The sequence below is a fragment of the Schistocerca cancellata genome, chromosome 5, assembly GCF_023864275.1.
Source record: "Schistocerca cancellata isolate TAMUIC-IGC-003103 chromosome 5, iqSchCanc2.1, whole genome shotgun sequence".
In the NCBI taxonomy this organism is placed as follows: Eukaryota; Metazoa; Arthropoda; class Insecta; order Orthoptera; family Acrididae; genus Schistocerca; species Schistocerca cancellata.
Genome location: NC_064630.1, coordinates 809,236,804 through 809,263,997, shown reverse-complemented (window position 1 = coordinate 809,263,997; position 27,194 = coordinate 809,236,804). Strand labels below are relative to the sequence as shown.

General features: G+C 40.0%; 1 protein-coding gene across 1 annotated transcript in view; it reads left to right on the top strand.

Annotated features, from left to right (window-relative positions):
* The window catches only part of LOC126188811 (eukaryotic translation initiation factor 5B-like), a 446,346-nt gene that overhangs the window by 259,494 nt on the left and 159,658 nt on the right, over positions 1-27,194 (top strand). Inside the window, exon 9 of the mRNA XM_049930424.1 lies at positions 22,881-23,033. Coding sequence (XP_049786381.1) covers positions 22,881-23,033 — 153 coding nt within the window. The remainder of the gene's footprint in view (positions 1-22,880; positions 23,034-27,194) is intronic.

Sequence of the window (27,194 nt, the reverse complement as noted above, 5' to 3'; positions counted from 1 at the left end):
GAGAGACAGGGCAGACATCAGCAATTACCAAGGCATATCTCTGCTTCTAGTCACATATAAAATTATATCCAAAGATAGAAGGCCAAGCAGAACGTGCAGTTGGCGAGTACCAAGTGGGTTTCAGAAAAAATAGATCATGCCAGGGCAAATTTTTAACTTGAAAACAATACTCAGGACCGGAACAATACGGAACCTTAACACAGTTCTTACATACATTGTAGGCTTTTTTGAAATCAATTCTGTAGAGAGACAGAATTCCTGACACTGGAAGAAGCAGATATCGATGAAACCATTAGACAGTTAGTCAAACAGCCGCTCACAAACACAGCTAACACAGGTGTTTTTTAGGGCGTTAGGCTCTCATCAGTTCTCTTCATTCTGGTCTTAGACAAGGTATGAGAGAGTAGAATAAAGAACTACAAGAAGAAACATTGAAGTAATCCATCTAGACAAAGGAGGGGAAGATTTAAGGTGAAGGTCTCACTTTTACTGACTATATTGCAATAATTTCTAAGAACAAAACAGATGCAAAGATAATGGTACAGGGTGTTTCAAAAATGAACGGTATATTTGAAACGGCAATAAAAACTAAACGAGCAGCGATAGAAATACACCGTTTGTTGCAATATGCTTGGGACAACAGTACATTTTCAGGCGGACAAACTTTCGAAATTACAGTAGTTACAATTTTCAACAACAGATGGCGCTGCAAGTGATGTGAAAGATATAGAAGACAACGCAGTCTGTGGGTGCGCCATTCTGTACGTCGTCTTTCTGCTGTAAGTGTGTGCTGTTCACAACGTGCAAGTGTGCTGTAGACAACATGGTTTATTCCTTAGAACAGAGGATTTTTCTGGTTTTGGAATTCCACCGCCTAGAACACAGTGTTGTTGCAACAAGACGAAGTTTTCAACGGAGGTTTAATGTAACCAAAGGACCGAAAAGCGATACAATAAAGGATCTGTTTGAAAAATTTCAACGGACTGGGAACGTGACGGATGAACGTGCTGGAAAGGTAGGGCGACCGCGTACAGCAACCACAGAAGGCAACGCGCAGCTAGTACAGCAGGTGATCCAACAGCGGCCTCGGGTTTCCGTTCGCCGTGTTGCAGCTGCGGTCCAAATGACGCCAACGTCCACGTATCATCTCATGCGCCAGAGTTTACACATCTATCCATACAAAATTCAAACGCGGCAACCCCTCAGTGCCGCTACCATTGCTGCACGAGAGACATTCGCTAACGATATAGTGCACAGGATTGATGACGGCGATATGCATGTGGGCAGCGTTTGGTTTACTGATGAAGCTTATTTTTACCTGGACGGCTTCATCAATAAACAGAAGTGGCGCATATGGGGAACCGAAAAGCCCCATGTTGCAGTCCCATCGTCCCTGCATCCTCAAAAAGTACTGGTCTGGGCTGCCATTTCTTCCAAAGGAATCATTGGCCCATTTTTCAGATCCGAAACGATTACTGCATCACGCTATCTGGACGTTCTTCGTGCATTTGTGGCGGTACAAACTGCCTTAGACGACACTGCGAACACCTCGTGGTTTATGCAAGATGGTGCCCGGCCACATCGCACGGCCGACGTCTTTAATTTCCTGAATGAATATTTCGATGATCGTGTGATTGCTTTGGGCTATCCGAAACATACAGGAGGCGGCGTGGATTGGCCTCCCTATTCGCCAGACATGAACCCCTGTGACTTCTTTCTGTGGGGACACTTGAAAGACCAGGTGTACCGCCAGAATCCAGAAACAATTGAACAGCTGAAGCAGTACATCTCATCTGCATGTGAAGCCATTCCGCCAGGCACGTTGTCAAAGGTTTCGGGTAATTTCATTTAGAGACTATGCCATATTATTGCTACGCATGGTGGATATGTGGAAAATATCATACTATAGTTTCCCAGACCCCAGCGCCATCTGTTGTTGAAAATTGTAACTACTGTAATTTTGAAAGTTTGTCTGCCTGAAAATGTACTGTTGTCCCAAGCATATTGCAACAAACGGTGTATTTCTATCGCTGCTCGTTTAGTTTTTATTGCCGTTTCAAATATACCGGTCATTTTTGAAACACCCTGTAGAAACACTTCATGATTTTACAGCTAAAATTGAATTACAAGTATCATATGAGCAAATGGCATACATTGAACATAATCACAACAGAGAAAAATGTATACAAACACAATAGGGAAACATCAAAAGAGTTGAGTTTGAGTGTTTGGGAGAATGGATACAATCAAATGGAAAATATTATACCCCAAGTGAACAAAGATTGAAGAAAATGGAAGGCGCATACAGACTTTCCCAAAATCAATATAATAAAAGATCAATATCATTCGAGGCACTAATTAAATGCTATGTAATAAAATAAAGCACAGTGGTCTTTTCGTGTTTTGGACACAGTTAAAATATCATCGACATAGGTAATCATGGTTACTGACAGCCTCTTCTCACAGTTGGCAGCTATGCAGTGGTAAAATACTGGAAGTGCCTAAAGACATAAAAACCGATGACTGGAACTAATTTACGGATTCTTCCGTTACTTGTTGGTGGGACAATTCCACATGTAAAGCTGAATAATAATTACACAGTTTTTGTTCTGCTGATTTTTGTTTATTTAAATCTAGTTTTCGGCTTATTAGGCCATCTTCAGGAAACAACTGACAAGCTAGTCAGTTGTCTCCTGAAGTTGGCCTGATAAGCCGAAAGCTAGTTTGAAATAAACAAAAATTAGTAGAACAAAAACAATGTACTTGTTATTACTTCTGATGAATTTATTGTTTAAAAACATGTTAGCAACATCAACTGAAAGAGGGGATGTGTTAGGAAATCCATTGGCTAAATAAGATTGTGATGTGCCGACACACAAGTGAAAAGAAATAGCGTAGCACATCTGTTTTTTGTCACTGAAGTGTAATATTACATGCCATTTAGGCAAATGACATGTTGCACTGCCTATTTATGACAAGTAAAGATAACTATGGCATAATAATAAAGGAATATTAGATAGGGAATAAGTCACAAAGCCTTTACTGTGCATGGTTGTTTTGTTTCACGTTTGTGCAGAGTTGAGTGGAGAGGTTAGCGTTTTGAGTAATTAGCAAGATGCAATGGTGAGTAAACATCTTTACCTGTTGTGGGCAGGGCCTTTCATGTTTTGACATCATGGCTTGGTGGTGACTTGACTGTCAAGGAGCAGACACACTTTCCAAAAACGTAAACAGCAATGAACGAAGGTAGTTCTAAAATAAAATGTGACTTGTTTATGAACTACTTTTTGTTGAAACTTTAAGGTGGATGTTATGTCTGAATTAAATGCCGTGCGGGGTTAGCCGAGCGGTCTAAGGCGCTGCAGTCATGGACAGTGCAGCTGGTCCCGGCGGAGGTTCAAGTCCTCCCTCGGGCATGGGTGTGTGTGTTTGTCCTTAGGATAATTTAGGTTAAGTAGTGTGTAAGCTTAGGGACTGATGACCTTAGCAGTTAAGTGCCATAAGATTTCACACACATTTGAACATTTTTGAATTAAATAGTATCTGCTCAGCTTGTGATCTGTACACTCACAGAAACAAATACAAGACAGTGAGTGATGAAATGTTGACGTCATTTCGTAATTAGGGTAGATATTGTTTTTCCTTCCACCAATAACAGCTGTTTTTGTGTTATTTGGTTAATGCAAACTGTGTGAGGGGACAATTTACCTAGCCAAGTAAAAGGTGAACAAAAGAAAAATGTATGTTTGCATTATATGATAGTACTCACATGTAGTGTGGACGAAGAGGCTCCCGACTGGCTATAGGGCTTGATACAACAAATTAAGGATGTGAGCACTAAGTTAGAGTCCACCAAGGAAGAATTAACAAATACAATAGAATCAGTAAGCACCAAGTTGGAGTCCACTAAGAAAGAATTAACTAATGCAGTAGAAACTAAGTTAATGAATTTAAAAAAAACACTTTGATAAGGTTATCTAAAAAATTGAAGGATGAAATGAATAACTAAAGCAATTTAGTTTGAGAGGCAATCGAAGACCAGTTTCAAGAATTAGATTGCAGGATTAACAATGTAAGTCAGTTTGCTGTTGAAGAATTCAAACCTTTTAAGGATCAAATCTTAGAGACAGTAAAAAAAGTATTATGGCAATAGAAAAACACAAAGGATTTGGAGAAATAATTATAAAACCAGAGGCTTTATCTAATTTGGAGGAACAGTAACAGGAGTTTGCAAAACATACAGTACAAGACTAACTAGAATTAACTAACACTATCACTCTTGTTAACATCGAGTATTGATTTAAGTGTCAGGAAGTCGTTTCTGAAAGTATTTGTATGGAGTGTAGCCATGTATGGAAGTGAAACGTGGACGATAAATAGTTTAGACAAGAAGAGAATTGAAGCGTTCAAAATGTGGTGCTACAGAAGAATGCTGAAGATTGGATGGGTAGATCATGATGATGTATTGAATAGAACTGGGGAGAAGACGAGTTTGTGGCACAACAAGAAGAGATCGGTTGGTAGGATATGTTCTGAGGCATCAAGGGATCACCAATTTAGTACTGGAGGGCAGCGTGGAGGGTAAAAATTGTAGAGGGAGACCAAGAGATGAATACACTAAGCAGATTCAGAAGGATGTAGGCTGCAGTACTTACTGGTAGATGAAGAAGCTTGCACAGGATAGAGTAGCATGGAGAGCTGCATCAAACCAGTCTCTGGACTGAAGACCACAACAACAACATCAATCTTCTAAGGCAGATATTGCAGAGCAATGGCTGTAAGTAGTTGCGGTTATTGGGTAATTTACTAGAAGAGTTATTACTAGTAAATAATATGAATTTATCAAAGCAATTGCGTAAAATCAGATGATCATGCCTTAAGTTACTCAGTAGGAGATGCATCGAAATTGGGAACCAGTCATTCTGAATATTTTACATCTTAGGAGGACTTTAAGAAAAATTTAAGAGAGAATACTGGTCTGTAAGCACACAGGAAAAATTGGCATTATAATTGTTAGATCCGAAATACTATAATCCACAAATTAACCTAGGCAAACGCTTTACAAAGGAATTAGGACTATTTTGTAGAACTTAGTGTTCTGGAAAACATACTACATGGACACAACTAGTTCCAGAATTTCAGGTAATCCTAAATGAACTATCACATATGTCAACAGGATCAGTTCTGTTAGAGATTATGAATAAAATCCTTATAGGAGAACCCTTGTTGAAAATGTTTACCTGGCCATTATCACCAGAGACTGACTTAGAAAAATTGCAAGAAAGGGTACAGGAGAATCTTCATGATAGGCACAGAAAGGAATCAAGTCTTCTAATGATAAAGCTATTACACCTAGATGATACAGTATTAGTGCGTGATTTTCATCATAGCTCAAACTTAAAGGAGGAGACAAATAAATATTCCCTTGGTACAGGGGACCATTCAGAGTCCAAGACATATCACATCTGAAAGCAGTATATTGATGCAGGACAAAGTAAATAATTGTGCAATATACGTAGATATTCTTAAAAGATTCAAGGCCCCAGGAACTTTATGTCCTTCATGAATTCGGAATTTGGTGGATTGACGACCAACAGCTGATGCATTAAATTATTTCCATATATCTCTTTTTAGTTTACCCAGAGAGAATTTCTTTCTTTCTTTGACTGTCCTGTTATCTTCTAGTAAAGTAATACCTTCCACTGTCACTTCTTCTATAAAAATAACTGTAAGAACGCAAAAAGAGTCTGAGCTCAAAGTGAAAATGGTCAGTGAGGCCCCTATGCCTAGTGCTCGTTTTGTGACTACTGAAATGCTATGTTAAGTTAATAAATGATCAAGTAGTCCATAAACTAAAAATTAAATTTATCATGAATATGTGACAGTTAATATTTCCCTGTCATTTATTTCACTATATGTTACCACGTACATATGGTACATGAAAAAGGATAAGAACGATTTTATTTTTATTCTCATATGATAGTATAAGGAGGAACATTTAGTACTACAAAATGTATAGAGAAGTGAAATAGCAATGACAACGTACTTCCGATAAACTATGAATGTAGTAAAATGACTATTTAAGAATTACAAGTAAGATGTTATTGGTTTTATACATTTTATAAAACTGAATGAAAGAGAATAGTATGGTTGTGTTTATATGTGATTTTAAAATTTAATAAAGAAGAATAGTATGGTTGGGTTTAAGTGACAGTTTTACGACAACGTACGTGAAAATGCTTCCTGTTCTGTAGCATTTTCTAGTAGTTTGTTAGTGTCAATTTTTGAGTTATCTCTAGGAGTGAAACTGTGGCAAAGCCATTTTGTAAGAAATGCCGAACACGTGCTTCTCCTGTCACCATAGTGAAATACCTTAGCAGATAGGGTCCTTGGGGTGGAGGGTGGTAAGGGAATCTATTTATGGGGTGCTGATTTCTTTTTTACTTCGATCTGACATACCTGTCCCTTTGTCTTTTATTTTATTACTTCTCCCTCAGGAGTACCAAATCTATTGTCACTCTGTCCATATGCAAAGTTTCTTTTGCAGGATCCCTCCTCTTTACCATCCAGATAATTGAAGTTACAACATACAGCAATAGGATTGCACTGGAGAGTATTTCACATATGATGATGACAGTAGACTCACAGAATTTTATAGAGTGTTGCTTAGATGACATATGTTAGTCATGCCCACATATGTTGTAGGAAAGAGAGTCCATGGAGAACATAATGGGCCAGGGAAATTGATGGCATACTATCATGCGTAACAGAACAATAAATAGTATATTAAAGAGTGGTGTGTTAACGCAGTCTCAACAAGAAGTACATTATGCAGGATAAGAATTAGAACATTAACATATGTTCACGAGGAAGGATTTTATAGAACAGGAGATGAGATGTTAACATTCTCCTAGTATGTTAAAAGGAAGTACATTGAATATACTCAAATAGTCAAGTGTTTTCTAAATCTAGTAGATGTAAGAGATTGGAAGATAAGAAAATACTTATCAAAGAGCAGAAGCAGAATCATAGAGGTGAGAACCATGTGCACATGGTGTTGTTGTACTCATTATAAACAAGAATAACAAGTAAAAAAAGAAGTTGGAAAAAAAGAGGAGTTAAAGTGCAGAAGTAGAGAGTAATCAAGTAAAGTCAGCATAAAATTATTATGGGAAATCTTCTCATTTAAAGTGAATAAAGATTATAGAAAAGAGCTAATAGCTAGGTTTACTGATGAAGTTAAACTGGGGTATACCAAAAATCACAGTGGGCGTTGGAGAAGAAAAGGATAGACATATCCATAGGAGGAATGCCTATGCCTTAGACATGTGAATCCATGGGAGGAATGACCTATATTGATTAGTATACATAGGAGAGGTGTATAGATAGGCAAACCCTTGGAAGGTATGGTCTATACCTTGGTCAGGTGAATGGCCTATACCATATTTTTTTGAGTGTGAAGGGAAAAAGCTGGACACCCACATCTGTAACCGTATAGTGGTTTGACACAGCGTCTGTTCTTAGAACGAGTATAAGAATAGTTCATACATAAGTATGAAGTTGTATAGATGCTAATGATCATGATATGGAAGTTTTCTCCAAATTAGTTATAGAGTTGAATAAGCATACCTGATAGCAGAGGCAAAGGATGGTTTTGAATAGACTAGCAGAAGCTGGCTGAAACTAAATAGAAAACTTATCATTTTCTTAAACATTGAAATTGAAAGGACAATACTAAAAATAGTATTCAGAACAGGAAATGGACGGGACCATACATGACTTGTGCCTTGTTATTGTAACTGGAGTATTTTCTTCTTAACAAAGGTTAGTTATCATTTAATAAGTTACAGTTTTATGTTACAAGGATTCATTTGTAAGTAGCAGAGTAAAGAGTTATCCCAACATATTTCCTCTGTAGTATTACAGGCTGTTTAGACAAACTACATTTCCCACTTCCTGTTTATGACAAGGAAAGATGATTGTGACAAACTAGTAAAGTAATATTAGGTAGGGAATAAGTCACGAAACACATATTGTGTGTGGTCATTGTGTTTCATGTTTGTGCAGAGTTAACAGAGAGGTGTGCAATTCAAGTAATTGGCAAGGTGTGATGGTGAGTAAACATCTTCACCTGCTGTGCGTGATGCCTTTTATGTTTTGATGTCGCGCCTTGGCAGTGTCTTGGCTGTTAAGGAGCAGACACCATCCCCAAGAATGTAAACAGCAACAAACAAAGGAAGCTCTAAAAGGAAATGTGCCTTACTTACAAACTGCTACTTGTCGAGCAGCCTTCGAGGCAGATGTTATGTTTGAATTGAATTGTATCTGCTCCAAGCTATGAAGTAATTGTGATCTGTACTCCCATTGAAACAAGTACGTGGCAGTCAGTGATGTTGATATTGTTTATACTTCCACCAATAACAGCTGTAAAGGAGAAAATGTCAAGTCTTTCCAGGGCTACGCATGGTTCTACAGAGATACTGCTTTGCTGTACCTCCTTATAAAGAAGATAATTAACAGTATTTGAGTTACATTAAAGGTAGTTTAACATGTTATGTTAAATATAACATCAAATGTGAGTATTTTGACTCAGCTCCAAACACTTAAGAAGAGGTTCAAAAACACTTAAAAAGTGTTCAAATTAGGAAAGTCTAGTCAGTTGTGGGTACTCATGTAATATGAACTATGAATGTGAAAGGATGAGTGATTAAGAGAAGCTATAACTTCATACTTCAGTACTCCTTAAGACCTGAGAAAGAGATAATATGTTCATTCTGGGAGAAGTTAAAATATGTGTAGCACTATTTTGTGGTAGCATGTAGGATTGAAGATTTTATAGACATTACCACAGTGGTCTGAAATACCAGCCTTGAGACACCAAATGAAAAGTAGTATAGGTGTGAATGTAAATTTGGAGGATCATGGGAATGTAAGTTATAGTGACCAGGAAGAGTCAAAAGGGTAAGGAGCAATATTTTCATTTAAATAAATAAGGAAAGAGTTTTGGATGGTTCGTGTGTTGATTAGTGTTTGTGATGCAGTGTACCTGGTATAATAAATATGCTGGAGAGTAAAGGATAGGTGGGCCTACTGAAGGGATGGCCTTCACCTAGGTTTCAGGTAAATCCACAGAAGATGATGTTTGGTTTGTGGGGCGCTCAACTGCGTGGTTATCAGCGCCCGTACAATTACCCAGTCTTTGCTCAGTCCAATTTCGCCACTTTCTGGGATGATGATGAAATGATGAGGACAACACAAACACCCAGTCATCTCGAGGCAGCTGAAAATCCCTGACCCCGCCGGGAATCGAACCCGGGACCCCGTGCTCGGGAAGCGAGAACGCTACCGCGAGACCACGAGCGGCGGACAAATCCACAGAAGGATCCACAGAAGGAATGACCTTGAACCATATTAGGGAAGGTGGACTCATAAGATGACACTAGCATCATACATTGAAAAGTGAAGAAGTAGTTGCAAGTAATTGTTGTGCCTATTCGCAGAGCGTTCTCCAAATTGGTACACTGTAAAGAGACTTACTTGGTTAACGTCAGAGGAGGACAGCAGCATTTACATGCATGCTTGACTTCATAAATACTTGGGATTCACAGTTATCAATCGTGTATTCAATTTATGGATCAGCATGTAGCTCCTTGGGTCCATAAAAGAGATGCTTAAGCATTTAGTGAGTTAGAGTGAAATAGCAGTGGCTGCCCCTGGTGCATAAAAGATATACAGTATACAATCAAACAGTGAAAAGTCCAGGATGGAATGTAACAATATTATGAAGAGGAAAGTTGCTACTCGCCATATAGTGGAGATCCTGAGTTGCAGATAGGCGCAACAAAAAGAGCCTAACTGTGACTCAGCATCTCCACTATGTGTCGAGTAGCAACTTTTCTTTTCAGAAAAAAGAATACAATCATAAATATAAGATGACAAGGCAAAAGGAAGCTTGTAAAATATCTTGCACCTAAATCCCCTAGTTAGCATGAAACAGAGTACGATGTATGTATGATCTAAACTGAAGTGAAAATAATCCATGTATTGGAGTAAGTTAAGGTAACGGGAATGGGTTTTATGAGGGATTACAACACTTCTAGTGAAACTGTACCGGTGACTGGCGAAACCAACAGAAGACATAAAGTTGTAGGTATGTTAAGAGTGTAAAGACTTAAAAGAAAGATAGTCTGTTGGCATGGAGAAGTATTATGCTTTTAAACAGAGATAAAGTAGAAAATAATTTTAGGATATAATGGTTGAAGTGGAGAGTGGGACTCTCATCGATTCGTGAAAGGAAAGTTCATTTATGTTGAAATGTTTACAGTCACAATATTATGAAAAGGAGATCTGCCACTCACCATATAGCGGAGATGCTGTGTCGCAGATAGGCACAACAAAAAGACTGTCACAAATAAAGCTTTATAGACCCCCCCCCCCCCCCCCACACACACACACACACACGATTGCAATCTCAGGCAACTGAAACCATACTGCAAGCAGCAGCACCAGTGGAGGGAGTGGCAACTGGGTGGGACTAAGGAGGAGGCTGGGTTGGAGAGGGGGAGGGATAGTATGGTAGGGATTCCAAACCGGGCAACCTCCTTCCTTGTTACCGAGACCAACTGTATCCTCATCCCCTCATCCACAATTACTTCTTCTTTGAAGGCATTACCTACAAACAAATCTGGTCTATAGCTCTGGGCACCTGCATGGCACCATCCTATGCCAAACTATTCATGAGCCATCTAGAGGAACCCTTCCTAAAAACCCAGAATCCTAAACCCCTCACCTGGTTCAGATTCATTGACATCTTTGCGACCTCAAAGACATCAGTACCTCCATCTATATCAAACATGCTAACCACCAGCAATACCTCAACTTTGACAGCTGCCACATGTTCCATACCAAGAAGTCCCTTCCTTACAGCCTAGCCAACCATGGTCGTCGCATCTGTAGTGATGAGTGGTCCCTCTTGAAATATACCAAGGGTTTCATTGAAGCATTCACAGACTGTAATTATCCTGCCAGCCTTGGGCAAAAACAAATCTCCCATGCCTTATCTTTCCAGTCTCTCACCACCTCCTAAAGTCCCACTGTCCAGCCACAGAGGAGCATTCCCTTTGTAACTCAGTACCAACCAGGACTGGAGCAACTGAATTACATTCTCCACCAGGATATTGACTACCTATCGTTGTGCCCTGAAATGAGAAATGTCCTGCCCACTATCCTTCCCACTCCTCCCACAGTAGTATTCTGCAGTCCACTGAACCTACACAATATACTCGTCCATCCTTCCACAACCCCTGCTTCCAACCACTTACCTCATGGCTCATACCCCTGTAATAGACCTAGATGCAAAACCTGTCCCATACATCCTCCCACCACAACCTACTCCAGTCCGGTCACTAACATCACGTACCCTATCAAAGACAGGGCTGCCTGTGAAACCACTCATGTGTTCTACAAGCTGAGCTGCAACCACTGTGCTGCATTCTATGTAGACATACAAACAACAAGCTGTCTGTCCACGTGAATGGCCATGAACAAACTGTGGCCAAAAAACAAGTGGACCACACAAACATGGCATCCTTCATTTGAGTGACTGCTTCACAGCCTGTGCCACATGGATCCTTCCCACCAACACCAGCTTTTCTTAATTGCGCAAGTGAGAACTTTCCCTGAGAACTTTCCTGTAACTCTCCTGGTCTCAACCTTCGTTAGTTGCTGTCCTCGTCCATCCTCGGCCCCTTTCCTGTTCCCATTCCAGCACTACATAGCCACCATTCCACCATCACACTGCCTTTTTACTTTTCTCCTTTTCCGTTATCCCCCCCCACGCAAACACACACACACACACGCACACACACACACACACACACCTCCCCTGCCCTATGTCTAACCTGCAGCACTCCACTGTCTACCATCCCTGCCATACTATCCCTATCCCCCGCCCCCTCCCATCATGCACTGTTGCTGTTGATCGCAGTGTGGTTTCAGTTGCCTGTGACTGCAGCTGTGTGTGTGTGTGTGTGTTTGTTTCTCTCTCTCTCTCTCTCTCTCTCTCTCTCTCTCTCTCTCTCTCTGTGTGTGTGTGTGTGTGTGTGTGTGTGGGGGGGGGGGGGGGGGGGTATATTATTGATGAAGGTCTTACTGCCCAAAAGATTTATTTGTGACTCGTTTTGTTGTGCCTATTTGTGACTCAGCATCTCTGCTATATGGTGAGTGGCTACTTGCCTTTTCATAATATTGTTACATTTCATCCTGATGGTTTGATGGGTACAGTCATGTGTACAGGGAAATGTTACATGATATGATGGCTATTGTGAGATATGTGAAACAATGTGATGAAAGACAGTGTACATGATAAATATAAAAGGGTGTTCTGTAAACAAGACTGCTATTAATAAAGACAGAAATGAAAGAAAAACTGGGATCCAAAGAGAAGAGCTATAGTGTTATCAATTTTATTAGTAACATTATAAAAGTTTGAGCAGGTCCAAAGGACTTCAAATGTAAATAATGTTATTAAAATTAGTCGATTAAGATGGTTGATATGACATCTTTTGTCTCAGTGGGGGTGTATGAAGTGTGACATGACATTTTTATGAAGTAACATGCCCACTTCCAGGCTTCCATGATGATGATAGGTGTTTGTGACATTTAGTGGTAACTAACTGTTGGGACATCCCACTATGGGAGATATTGTCACACATGGGAGAACATCTTCAGTGCATCACATATACAAGGCAAGATGGTGAGTGAGCATCTCCACCTGCTGTGTGAGGCTGCTTGTTCTGTGGTATCTTGGTTTGAAGGCGTTTAGAAGACAAGGCAAAAAATGAAAAAAAGATCGTGACTATGACAGATACCATGACTAATGACTTTCAAACTGGCTTGTGTAGAGAATACATGTTGTCTTGATGATGTCCAAACTACATCATTTTGGTCTGTCAACCCACATTTTATACAATATTGTATATTGAGACACAGTATTGTGTTTTGTAAGAGAAAGTGTTGATACAGAAAGTTTAAAGTTCAGCCATTTATACCATTCAAGTAGCTTGGAAGACAGTTAGTATCTTCTTTCAGTACCCATCCACATAAAAGGAGACAAAGTCCTGTGAAGACTGCTGCAACACAATTTTGTGGAACTGCGTAGCATGGACACCTCAGTAAACATAAAAAACAATGGCTGGGAGAAAATGTTTGAAGTAAATGTACTGACATTGAACTTAGGAGGGTTACAGATCGCGCACAAGGTTTAATATTGATGCCATGCCACAAATCATCCGTCGTGCATTTCACGCAGAATATTGAAAGAAGTGCATTACTTGTTCTCAGATGTTGGGTGCAGATGTGAAGCATTTATGATGTGCTTGATGCACTTTTCGACAATCCTCCCTTATGGTGGTCAGACATGGTCACTGGGACTTTCGGTATGTCTGGCTTCATGTTCTCATACAGTCCAACATAGGGCCACTATCATATCTGAATGACCCACAAATCTGGATATTACATGATTTGACCAGCCGGCTAAATGGAGACCCATTATGAGGCCCTTTTCAAACTCTGTCAGGAGCTGATAATGCTGCCTCAGAAGCGTATGTGGCATCTCCATGTCCTTCACTCATCATCTGGGCTGTTTATCCTCCTAATAAACCATGTAATACCTGGTGACAACAGTAAACACGAAAAATGCTAATACAGTCTCATGAACATTCTACCCGTCATAAAGAATTGCAACTCTGTAATCATTTATATACCAACACGTGATGCGTGTGTGTGATACGTTGACATTTGACCATGTCTTCTGGGTGCTTCATTTTTCTTGTCAAGTGCCGTACATTGCAAAACAGATATTCCCCGACCTTCTTATTCAATTTTCCAACTTACCAATCATTACAATGCTGTAGGATAGTCACAGTTCTACTCTCACCATCAGCATCTCCAAGCTGTGATGAGGACTATGTCATGGTGACAGTGGCAGAGCACAGCCACTAGTGATTTGTGGGCACTGTATCACAGAGTGGAAACCAATCCCATGCCCCCCCACTGTGATTAAAGTGTAGCCAGGCAACTATTCTAGCAGACAGACGCCAGCAGCCACATGTGGGCATGCCTGATGTATGTAATGTTGTACCTGGCCAGTTCAAACAGATAGCAATGTGTTGCTCCACTGGGCAGCACCTAGTTATATGGAAACAAGTAACTTACTGCGTGTCAATGCACACACCAGTGTGTGTGAAGTTGTGGGATCAGAGGACATATGAAAGCATAGTTCACCAGGGCTGTCTAACAGGCCCTTGCACCATAAGGAAACAGTGCATTCCATACTAATGTACTATTCTGGAAGACTCTTTGTAGCCATGTACAGTGTACAGAGTAGCCAAGCTAGGCAATATGCATCAGGAAGATATGGAGTTAATAAAAATACATATTTGACACACAAGAGGTGGTTTATTTAGAGAGGGGTATATGAGTCCTACTTCTGTGGTGCAATATTAAGGGCTTCAGTTTCTTGGATGTCTGGATTTAAGAAATGTCCATTATAGATCGTGGGCACGAACACAGTGAATAAGCAGCCTCTCAAGTCCACTATAGGTAAATGTCATCATTTGATCAGAGGAAGCAGATAGGTGGCCTGTGTACTGTGACATCATCAGTGCTAACATTGTAGCACATGGGCCCCTACTTCACTGCCCTTGCCTGGGCGGAAGAATCGGAAGTTATGGAGAATGTTACAATTGGCAACGGTTGTACATTTATTACGTGCTTGACTTGAAAACTGCTTCACAGCCTGTGCCATCTGGATTTGTTCCACTAAGACCACCTTTTCTGATCTGCTCAGATGGCCACCCTCCACAACATATCCTTTGTTGCCATAAGTTCCTGACCTCAACCTTTGCTAGCCCCTGTCCACCACCTGCTTCTGTCCCCTTCCTCACTCCCACTTCAGTCTCACTCACACCATCTTCCCCCTTCCCCTACCTCCTCCAGGGCACCTGCATAGTCTTTTTCCCTTTCTGTGCTTCTTTCCTAATAGCCCTTTCACCTTCTCTACTACTTCTGTCTGTTCCCCCTTTACCCCCACAGCACAGCCTACTTATGCTGCAATTAACAGCCCACTGTCCTGACCCCACCATGTCCATGCACTTTCCCATAGGCAGGACTACAGTGTTTACCCTACCCATACCCTGCTATCCCTCCCCCCACCCTAATAATCTTCTGTACCCACCCCTGTTGAGACTGTGGCTCACTGCAGTCACAGCTGGGCTTTAGTGACTCTCTCTCTCTCTCTCTCTCTCTCTCTCTCTCCCTCCCTCCCTCCCTCCCTCCCTCCCTCCCTCCCTCCCTCCCTCCCCCCCCCCCCCCTCTCTCTCTCTCTCTCTCTCTCTCTCTCTCTCTCTCTCTCTCTCTACCTCTACATGGTGAGCAAAAGTCTGTTTCAATTTTTTTCTTGAATTTTCCATTGTTTGATAATCACCATAAATACAGATGCTGTGGAAGTTCCGAGACAAGATAGGCTACGAGTTCGTGGAATTGTGCCAGAGGGTTGACAACTGTAGGGTGCCCCTAAATAGGTCACATGTGCACTACACATCAGAAGCTGCTACTCAGGTAGCTGACTGTGTGTGAGGTGCACACAAGGGTTTTTTTACTTTAGGCGACTCTCCATGAACTCCAGATAACAATGGCTGTAGGAAACCCAGAAGTTTCAGTGTAAGATCAAAAGGAATGTCTCCCACAGATGAGTATTAAAATCCTAATTGTGAGCTGCCGAAGCATTTGCAACAAAGTGATAGAGTTTGAAGCCCTCGTAAAAAGCAGTGAAGCTCACATAATACTAAGTACAGAAAGCTGGTTGAAATGTGAAATTGATACCAGTGAGATTTTTGGGGAAAATGTAAGTGTATATTGAAAGGATAGGCAAATGGAAAATGGAGGTGGTATATTTGTTGCAGTGGACAGGAAACCCAAATCCACTGAGAAAGAAATTGAAGCTGCTTATGACATTTCTGGTCAAGACACAGTATCAGAGGTGGGTCTAAAATGATAATTGGATCCTTCTGCCACCCACCATACTCGTCTCCTGATGTGACCAAAAGCTGTACAGAAACCCTCAGTTCACTTACACATAGGCTCCCCATACAAACTGTAGTCATTGGTGGAGACTTTAATCACCAACAAATAATTCGGAAAGTTACAGTTTTGTTAGTGGGGGGCATGATACAACGTCCTGTGAAACCCCAGTGAATGCCTTCTCTGAAAACTACCTAGAACAGATAGTTAGGAAACCCACTCATGATGGAAATATATTGGATCTGATAGTAACAAATAGACCTGACCTCTTTGAGAATGCCCACATCAAAACTGGTATCAGTGATCATGACACAGTTTTGGCAACAGGGATTACCAAAGTACAAAGGACATCTAAAACTAGATATATATGAGTAATTTTAAACTTTCATCAAAAGGTAGCAGCATGTAGAGGAACTATGGTTCAAGTTCAAAAGAGCAGTTGACCACGCTCTGGATGGAAATGTACTCAATAGAACAGTTCATAATGGGAGGGAACCTCTGTGGTATACAGTCACTGTAAAGAAACTTATAAAGGAAAAGATCTAACTGCATAATAGGTGTAAATCAAAGTGTAGTGCTATAGGTAGAGAGATGCTGAATGAAATGTGTTTGGCTCTCAAGAGAGCAATGCATGACTACTGTAGCAGGATATTGTCAAATGATATTTCACAAAATCCAAGGAAATTTTGGTCCTATATAAAGGCTGTTGCTGGCACCAAAGTTAGAGTCCAATTCCTAGCAAATGAGATAGGAACTGAAATTAAGGGTAGCAAAGCAAAAGCTGAAATCCTTAACTCAACGTCTTCAAATGTTCCTTTACAAAGGAAAACCCAGGAGAATTGCCCCAATTTAACTGTCATACCACTGAAAAGATGAGTGAAATAAGTGTTAGTGTCAGTGATGTTGAGAAACAGCTGAAATCACTGAAACTGAACAAAGATCCAGGCTCTGTTGGAATTCCTGTCAAATTCTATATTGAATTTTCAGCTGAGTTAGCCCCTCTGCTAACTATGATCTGTCATAGATCCCTCAAAGGAAAAACCGTGCCCAGTTCTTGGAAAAAGGCACAGGTCATCCCTATCTATAATAAGGGTAGTAGAAGTGACTCACAAAACTACTGTCCAATATCCTTGTTATTGATTTGTCATAGAATCGTAGAACAAATTCTGAGTTCAAACATAATGAGGTATCTTTAACAGAATGACCTATTCAATGCCAACCAGCATGGATTTCAGAAACATCGATAATGTGAAACCCAACTCTCACTTTTCTCACATGACATAAGGAAAGCTTTGGATCAAGCCAATCAAGAAGATTCAGTGTTTATTGATTTCCAAAAAGCATTTGACTCAGTACCACACCTTTACTTATTGTCAAAAGTGCTATCATATTGGGTATGAAGTGAAATTTGTTACTGGATAGAGGACTCTTTGGTAGGGAGGACACAGCATGTTATCTTGGGGTGGAGAGCCAAATGTCAGATGTAGAAGTAACTTAAGGTGTGCCCCAGGGAAGTATGTTTGGACCCTTGCTGCTCATGATGTATATTAATGACCTTCCACACAATATTAATACACACATCAAAAAAAAGTTTTGCATCACCCCGGATCCCAGAACTCGTGCAGGTAGACATTGACTGTGGGTACTGTATCGCAGACACAGTCACTTTGACTCAAAGATGTAAACAACCTAACATGAGCAGTGCCTATTAGACGGAGGTGGTCCAGTAGCCAGTCAGTCCAGACATTCCAACAGAAAGGAGGTACATGGCTCGTGTTGTCTGTAGTTCAACCATGCCTAGACAGTCAATAGTGCAGTTCGATTGTGTCCGCATTGTAAACTTGTGCCAGGAAGGGCCCTCAACAAGGGAATTGACCAGGCCTCTTGGAGTGAACCAAAGTGATGTTGTTCGGACATGGAGGAGATACAGAGAGACAGGAACTGTCGATGATATGCCTCGCTCAGGTCGCCTAAGGGCTACTACTGCAGTGGATGACCGCTACCTACTGATTATGGCTTGGAGGAACCCTGACAGAAATGCCATGATGTTGAATAATGCTTTTTGTGCAGCCACAGGACATCGTGTTATGACTCAAACTGTGCACAATAGGCTGCTTGATGTGCTGTTTCACTCCCGACATCCATGGCGAGGTCCATTTTTGCAACCACGACACCCTGCAGCGCGGTACATATGAGCCCAACAACATGCCGAATGCACTGCTCAGAATTGGCATCACATTCTCTTCACCGATTAGTGTCTCATATGCATTCAATCAGACAATCGTTGGAGACGTGTTTGGAGGCAACCCAGTCAGGCTGAACGCCGTAGACACACTGTCCAGTGAGTGCAGCAAGGTGGAAGTTACCTGCTGTTTTGGGGTGGCATTATGTGGGGCCGACATACACCACTAGTGGTCAGGCACATCTTGTGAATGACGTCCTTCACGATAACAACATCGCTCGACTAGAGTGACCAGCATGTTCTCCAGACATGAACCCTATCGAACATGCCTGGGATAGATTGAAAAGTGCTGTTTATGAATGATGTGACCCACCAACCACTCTGAGGGATCTACACTGAATCTTTGTTGAGCAGTGGGACAGTCTGGACCAACAATGCCTTGATGAACTTGTGGATAGTATGCCATGACGAATTCAATCATGCATCAATTCAAGATGATGATGATGATGATGATAATTGGTTTGTGGGGCACTCAACTGCGCCGTTATCACTGCCCGTACAAATTCCCAATCTTTGCTCAGCCCAATCTCACCACTTTCACGAATGATGATGAAATGATGAGAACAACACAAACACCCAGTCATCTTGAGGCAGGTGTCAATGCAAGAGGACGTGCTACCAGGTAGTAGAGGTACCGGTATGGACCACCAGCTCTGAAGGTCTTGCTGTATGGTAGTACAACATGCAATGTGTGGTTTTCAAGAGCAATAAAAAGGGCGGAAATGATGTTTATGTTGATCTTTGTTCCAATTTTCTGTACAGATTCTGGAACTCTCGAACTGAGCTGATGCAAAACTTTTTTTGATGTGTGTAGTATTATCAGACTTTCTGCAGATGATACAATTACCTATAATGAAAATATTCAGTCAGATCTTGATAAGAAATGTAAATTTTGCACTAAACAAAACAATGAGTCACCGTTGGAATTGGCCAACTCGTACAAATACCTGGGTGTAACACTTCGTAAGGATATGAAATGAGATGATCACATAGGTTCAGTTGTGGGTGAAGCAGGTGGTAGTTTTCAGTTAATTGGTAGAATACTGGGGAAGTGCAATCAGTCTGAAAAAGAGATTGCTTAAAAATCACTTGTGCAACCAGTTCTAGGAATTGCTGAAGTCTGTGAGGCCGTACCAGATAGGACTAATAGGGGATATTGAACGTATACAGAGAAGGGCATTACGAATGGTTACAGATTTGTTTAATCCATGGGAGAGTGTCACACAGATCCTGAAGGAATGGAACTGGCAAAATTTTGAAGACAGATGTAAACCCTCCAGAGATAGTCTATGGACAAAGTTTCAAGAACCATATTTAATTGATAACTGTAGGGATATACTACAACCCCTTACATATCACTCATATAGGGATCATGAGGAAAAGATAGAATAATTACTGCATGCACAGAGGCATACAGACAATCATTCCTTAAAAATAACTTCAGTAAAATGGAAACAACACACACATCTCCAAAAGAAGTAGCCTTCATCATAAAATCCTTAAATTTTAGGTATTCCAATGGGTATGATAACATATCAACTAAATTAATCCAAGAGTGCTCATGCAAGTTGAGTTCTGTCTTAAGTTATTTGTGTAATCAATCTCTATTCAGTGGAACATTTCCAGACTGGCTACAATATGCTGAAGTTAAGCCTCTTTACAAGAAAGGAGATAAAGAGATACTATAAAACTATCGACCAGTTTCACTTTTGCTGGTTTTCTCAAAAATATTTGAAAATGTTGTGTTCAAGCATCTCCTTAAGCATCTGACTGCAAGTAATACATTGTCCAAGTCTTAGTTTGTATTTCTCAAAGGTTCTGATATAGAGAAGCTATTTACACTTACAGTGAGAATGTACTTAATTCATTAGTTAATAAATTAGAGGCTACTGGCGTTTTCTGTGACCTGTCAAAAGCCTTTGACTGTGTGAATCACAGCGTTCTGTTAAGTAAATTAGAATATTTGGTGTCACCGGCAATGTTAAGTTTGTTTTGTTTGCAGATGATACAAACATTGCAATAAGTAGCAAGTCAAGTACAGATTTAGAAATAGCTGTTAATCAAATTTTCACTGACATTAATAAGTGGTTTAAAGCTAATTTACCGTCATTAAACTTTGAGAAGACCCACTATATGCAGTTCAGAACCTGTAAGAGATTTCCTTCCAGCATGTGTGTAACATATGAAGACATGCAGATCGAAGACTTTGACAGTGTTAAATATCTGGGATTACAACTCAATAATAAATTCAGTTGGGAAGGGCATACCAGAGAATTGCTTAAGCGCTTAAGCAAGTTTGTATTTGCCGTGAGAATGATGTTAGATGTAGGAGATATAAATATAAAAAACTTGCATTTATTCTTACTTTCATTCTATTATGTCATATGGGATCATATTCTGGGGCAACTCATCAAACTGAGCAAAAGTTTTTAGGATGCAAAAGTGTGTGATAAGAATCATTTGTAGTGTAAATTCTAGAACATCATGTAGAAACCTGTTCACGGAACTTTGTATTCTAACCACTGTTTCTCAGTATTCTTCTTTTCTTCTTTTTCTTTGGCCTTTGTCCCACTTCAACATGGGGTTGGCCCTGTTACTATGGATTTGGCAATGCTAGTATGAGAGGGTGGCCGGATGTTTTTCCATGTTGCCACCCCGTACTCCCAGGACAGGATTAAGTGTACCCCAGCTGTATGCATCTAGTGTAAGCCATGAAAGAGTGCAAACGTTTTAAAATGTCTGTGAGTCTTGTAACTGAGGTGGGACGTAGGGATCAGACCAGTATTGACCTAGTGGGATGTGGAAAACTGCCTAAAAACCTCATCTATGCTGGCCGGCACACCAGCCCTCATTGTTAATCCACCAGACGGATTCGATCCGCTAACCTGGTGGGTGAACTACTGCTTCTCAGTATATTTATTCCTCAATTAAATTTGTTGCAAGTAATACATCTCTATTTCCAATCAGTAGCTCAATACATACTATCAGTACTAGAAATAAGAACAGAGTACATAAAGATCTAAAATGACTTACCTTGGTCCAAAAAGGGGTCCAATATTCAGGAACACACATTTTCAATAAATTGCCAGCAACCATTAAAAACTTGGGTTCAGATAAAGCACGGTTTAAACAGAGTTTGAAACACTCCTTCTACTGTATAGATGAATCCCTTAACAGAGACTGTTAAGCCAGCTTAAGTAAAACTATCTGTTAGATTTCTGTTTTGACAGCACTTGGTCACAACAGTCAAGATTAGATATTTTGTGTATGATAAGTTTATTAATAGTGCATAACAGTGTTTCATTCTGACAGCTTGTTAATTCTACAAATATTAGCTGTTCCAGTTTACCACATTGTATTTAGCTATTTCGACAATCTCCTGACAAATGGTCAAGGTAGTAAATATTATATTCAGATGTTCTGTTATATTTTCTGACATGTTCCACACCCATGAGAATCATCTCATTTTTTGGGTCTATGGAACGAAGACTGAATCTAATCTAATCTAATCCCACACTCCACATGTTAATAGAACAGGAAGAAACTTTAATAACTGGTACAATGGGACTTACTCTCTGCCATGTGCCTCATGGTGGTTTGCAGAGTATAGATGTAGATGTAAATGTAAATGTAGATGTAGAAGCAGGAATGAAACAGGTAAAATATAGAAATAGATCAAATATCGTAAATATTTAAATATTGAGAACAAGTGGTAAACTTGGTACAGAATAACATCTTGTGTTTTAAAACAGAAACATTAGGTGTTGTGTGAGTTTTGCAGTGAGTAAAGTTAAAAATATTCATATTTCAGAACTGGCAAGATGTGCTGATGAAATAAATCTCTATTAACTGTCAGTGTTGGTCAAGAGATCATCATCAGTTACAGTAAAATTGGTTTAATTAGCTGGTATGGCATCATTCTTATCGTGGTGCCAAAAGTGAAATAAAAGACGATTCCTGAGTCACTGAAATTGAAGTAAAGTAGTAAAATACACAAATAAAGTCAACAGTAAAATGCATTGGTATAATCAAATAGTCTCTTACATATTGATATTCTCAGGTTCTGTCTGTTTCATGGATGACAGGCTGTATAATGATCAGTATGCAGTTGGGTACAGAAACCAGTTGTATACTTGAATCAGATAATCATCAGTATACAGATTGTAATGCACCCAGGAAGATTTAGTGGTAACATGAATATGACATTGTGTACAAAAGGTTATTTAACTATACCACTGAATTTTACTGTTGACTATATGCTTGCATTTTTCTATTTATGGCAGTTTCCGTGAGGCATGGTGGTCTTTTATTTCTGATGCCACAGTAAGAACATTGTCATGCTTGCTGGTGTAAATAATTTTATGGTACCTGTTGATGATGACTGCTTTATTGAAACTGGTGTTTGATAAAATTTAGTTCATAAGCTGCTACTAGTGGTTCTGAAGTGTGACTTTTCTCAAATATTTAGGAGAAATGGGACACCATCTTCTTGAAATATAGAAGATGGTGTTTGTCTCAAAAAGTTTATCATACTATGCTTAGGCTGTTTCCTTTTTAGCTGTTACGGGGAATGGAAATGATCAGAGTGCCAGCAGAAATTGGCAGTTAACTCCACTTGAGGATGTACCATTAAACAGAAGTCTTACTCCTTTAAGTGGTATTACAAGAACGGTGTTAAATGCAAATGCAGAGAGAACACATGGTCATAAAGGTATGTATCATGGACAGTAAATGAATATTTCTACCTTTGTATCCTGTAAAGCAGTGGTTCCCAACCTGGGTGTAGTTATCCCCTGAGGGCTAAAGTTCAGTTTTCTGAGGGTTAAATATGAAAGGATTCATTTGTGTTTGGCACACAAAACTAAATTATTATTAGCAGATGATTGCTGTTATCACTATTTCCTAAGACTATAATAGTGATTACATAAGTTACCAATAATTACTTTTTTCTCCAAATACTAGCATTAACATGTGTAACAGTGTGGTGGTGCTTACAGCATGTGTAACAAATGAATAAACATCATTTTCCTAATGTAGTCCACCAACTACGCACATCCTTTCTACCTTGCATCTTTGACAGTAAAACTGATGTACGTACATCAGATATGCTTAAATATCTTGTGAAAATGCCTTCTCCAAGGTTTAAATAGTTTCTGCTGTAGGTCAGACGTTGCTTCATTATTCACTTCACAATAATAAATGAACTAATTGACAGCTCAACACAACAGTAAGTATTTAACAGCTACTACTCTGCTGTAGAGCCAATACAGTATTATTATTATTATTATTATTATTATTATTATCATCATCATCATTATTATCATCATATTATTATTAATGGCAGTGTTCATAAACAAGGTATTGGCAGCCTAAAGTTTTCCAGTTTCCGCCACTCAAAAGTAAGGCATTAAGCCGTCAAGTGAAACAGTGGCCTATGTATTGTGAATGCACTTTAACTTGGTATACGGTGTGTCCCGTTTATCTTGACCACCCTAAATAACTGTTTGTCCAGATGCAAATTACAATATTTTTCAAGCAAATGTTCTTTAGCCATCAGGGGGACAGCAATCAGCATGATTGCCTTTGTTGTAGCTTTATTTTTTTTACAAAGATATGAAGAGCCTTATGACTTTTTTTAAAGGTACCCTGTATTTTTTATTTGGTAATTCGTTTCCTCTCCTAAAGACCTATTCAAAAATGTATTACAGTGTACCATTCAGTGAAGCACTTATTAATTATATAACACAACACTGACGTTGACGCTCCAGCGCTTAGTGCAGGTACTCAGGGTAATAGAACATGTCCATGCACTGACATTGACAGAGGACAAATGTAAACATAAGTAAAATTCACACCCGTCATTCCATCAACCAGCATCAGTTGAAGAGTTGTGTGAGTAGAATGTACACCAACAAAATGAAGGTAGAAATGCTACTCGTTTAGGGGGGGAAGTGAGTTATCAGAACAGTAATTGCAATACCGTTTTCTTATGTACGGGTGCATTTACTCCTTTTAAATACTGTTGTGTAGAGTAGGCCTACAGTAAAGGCTGTCCTTCCTACAAACTGCATCAACATAATGTTTCTTTCACTGTTGTTGTTGAAGGTGGACGAAATGCTAAGCAGGCAGCAGAACTGTACAGAGAGCAATATCCTGACAAGAACCCACCTTTCAGAGGGACGTTTTCTCATGTTACGACACTTCAGGAAGCGGGAAGTTTCAACACACGAAAATGCAATTGTAGTAGCACTCGCACAGATGAAGCTGCCAAAGTTACTGTTCTCGCTTCCGTTGCCATGAATCCATCCACATGTGAGCACACAACAGCTTGGACATGATGAGACTGGCATTCCTAAAACCAGTGTACATGGTATTCTTACACGTCACTGGTTCCATCCTTACCATGTCCACCTACATCAAGAATTGCATGGGAATGATTTCCAGAATTGTGTACAGTTCTATCAGTGGGCACAGCAGCAAATCCTCACCAACCCAAACTACTTCTTCAGTGTTCTGTTTACTGATGAATGTTCCTTCTCAAACAAAGGTCTGGTAAATACAAGTAACATGCATTATTGGTCCAGCGACAACCAACAATGGCGTAGATAGTGGAATATCAGCATCAGTGGAAAGTTAATGTCTGGTGTGGGATGCTTGGTACTACAATTATTGGCCTGCCAGATGGATTGGTCGAGGAGGAACAGTTATGTGGCCTGCTAGGTCTCCTGATAAATCCTTCAGACTTTTTTCTTTGGAGATGCATTGAAGACATTGTCTAGCAAGATATTCCAACAACTCGAGAGGACATGTAGGAACGTATCGTGCTTGCTTGTAATTCTCTTCAGCAGGCAACACTGGAAGCGGTACATAATTCATTCATTCAACGAGTGCACCAGTGTATCGGTGTCCAGGGTCACCACTTTGAGTACCTTTGAATGTTCTACTCCTGGGCAATGGTACAGGAGAGTCAAAGTCAATTTTGTGCTATGTTTTTACTTGGTTTTCATTTGTTTTCTACATCTACATCTACATCCATCCTCCACAAGCCACCTGACGGTGTGTGGCGGAGGGTACCTGGAATACCTCTATCAGTTCTCCCTTCTATTCCAGTCTCGTATTGTTCGTGGAAAGAAAGATTGTCGGTATGCCTCTGTGTGGGCTCTAATCTCTCTGATTTTATCCTCATGGTCTCTTCATGAGATATACGTGGGAGGGAGCAATATACTGCTTGACTCCTCGGTGAAGGTATGTTCTCGAAACTTCAACAAAAGCCCGTACCGAGCTACTGAGCGTCTCTCTTGTAGAGTCTTCCACTGGAGTTTAGCTATCATCTCTGTAACGCTTTTGCGATTACTAAATGATCCTGTAATGAAGTGCGCTGCTCTCCGTTGGATCTTCTATATCTTTTCTATCAACCCTATCTGATACGGATCCTACACCGGTGAGCAGTGGGCGAACAAGTGTACTGTAACCTACTTCCTTTGTTTTTAGACTGCATTTCCTTAGGATTCTTCCAGTGAATCTTAGTCTGGCATCTGCTTTACCGACCATTAATTTTATATGGTCATTCCATTTTAAATCACTCCTAATGCCTACTCCCTACTTCCAGTTGCTGACCTGCTATATTGTAGCTAAATGGTAAAGGATCTTTCTTTCTATGTATTCGCAGCACATTACACTTGTCTACATTGAGATTCAGTTGCCATTCCCTGCACCATGCGTCAATTCGTTGCTGATCCTCCTGCCTTTCAGTACAATTTTCCTTTGTTACAACCTCTCAATATACTACAGCATCATCCGCAAAAAGTCTCAGTGAACTTCAGATGTTATCCACAAGGTCATTTATATATATTGTGAATAGCATTGGTCCTATGACACTCCCCTGCGGCACACCTGAAATCACTCTTACTTCAGAAGACTTCTCTCCACTGAGAATGGCATGCTGTGTTCTGTTATCTAGGAACTCTTCAATCCAATTACACAAGAGGTCTGATAGTCCATATGCTCTATGGGGAACTGTATCAAACGCCTTGCAGAAGTCAATGAACATGGCATCTACCTGGGAACCCGTGTCTGTGGCCCTCTGAGTCTCTTGGACGAATAGCGTGAGCTGGGTTTCACACAATCGTCTTTTTCAAAACCCTTGCTGATTCCTACAGAGTAGATTTCTAATCTCCAGAAAAGTCTTTATAGTCGAACATAATACGTGTTCCAAAATTCTACAACTGATGGACATTAGAGATATAGGTCTATAGTTCTGCACATCTGTTCGATGTCCCTTCTTAATAATGGGGATGTCCTGTGCCCTGCCCTTTCCCAATCCTTTGGAACACTACGCTCTTTTAGATTAGATTAGATAAGATTAATACTTGTTCCATAGATCATGAATACGACACCTTGTAATGATGTGGAACTTGTCAGGTTAATAAAAGATGTCTGTACAAGATATTACATTACACAAAATATTGCATGACACCAATGTTTAAGTTTTTTTCCCTCTTTTGAGCAATTTTAATTTTTTTTTTCTATCCTTCTGTCATCAATTTCGATATCTACCATTTTGTCATCTGTGCAACAATCGAGAGATGGAACTACAGTAAGTGGAGGAGTTTATGACCATGGGCTCAAAGTCACTGTTGTGTTATGTAATTAATAAGTGCTTCAGTGAATGGTAAACTGCTATACATTTTGAAGAAGTCTTTAGGAGAGGAAATTAATTACCGAATAAAAAATACAGGGTGCCATTTAAAAAAGTCATACAACTGTACGTATCTTTGTAAAAACGCAATCATGCTGATTGATGTCCCCCTGGTGGCTAAAGAACATTTGCTTGAAACATTTTGTAATTTGCATCTGGACAAACAATTATTTA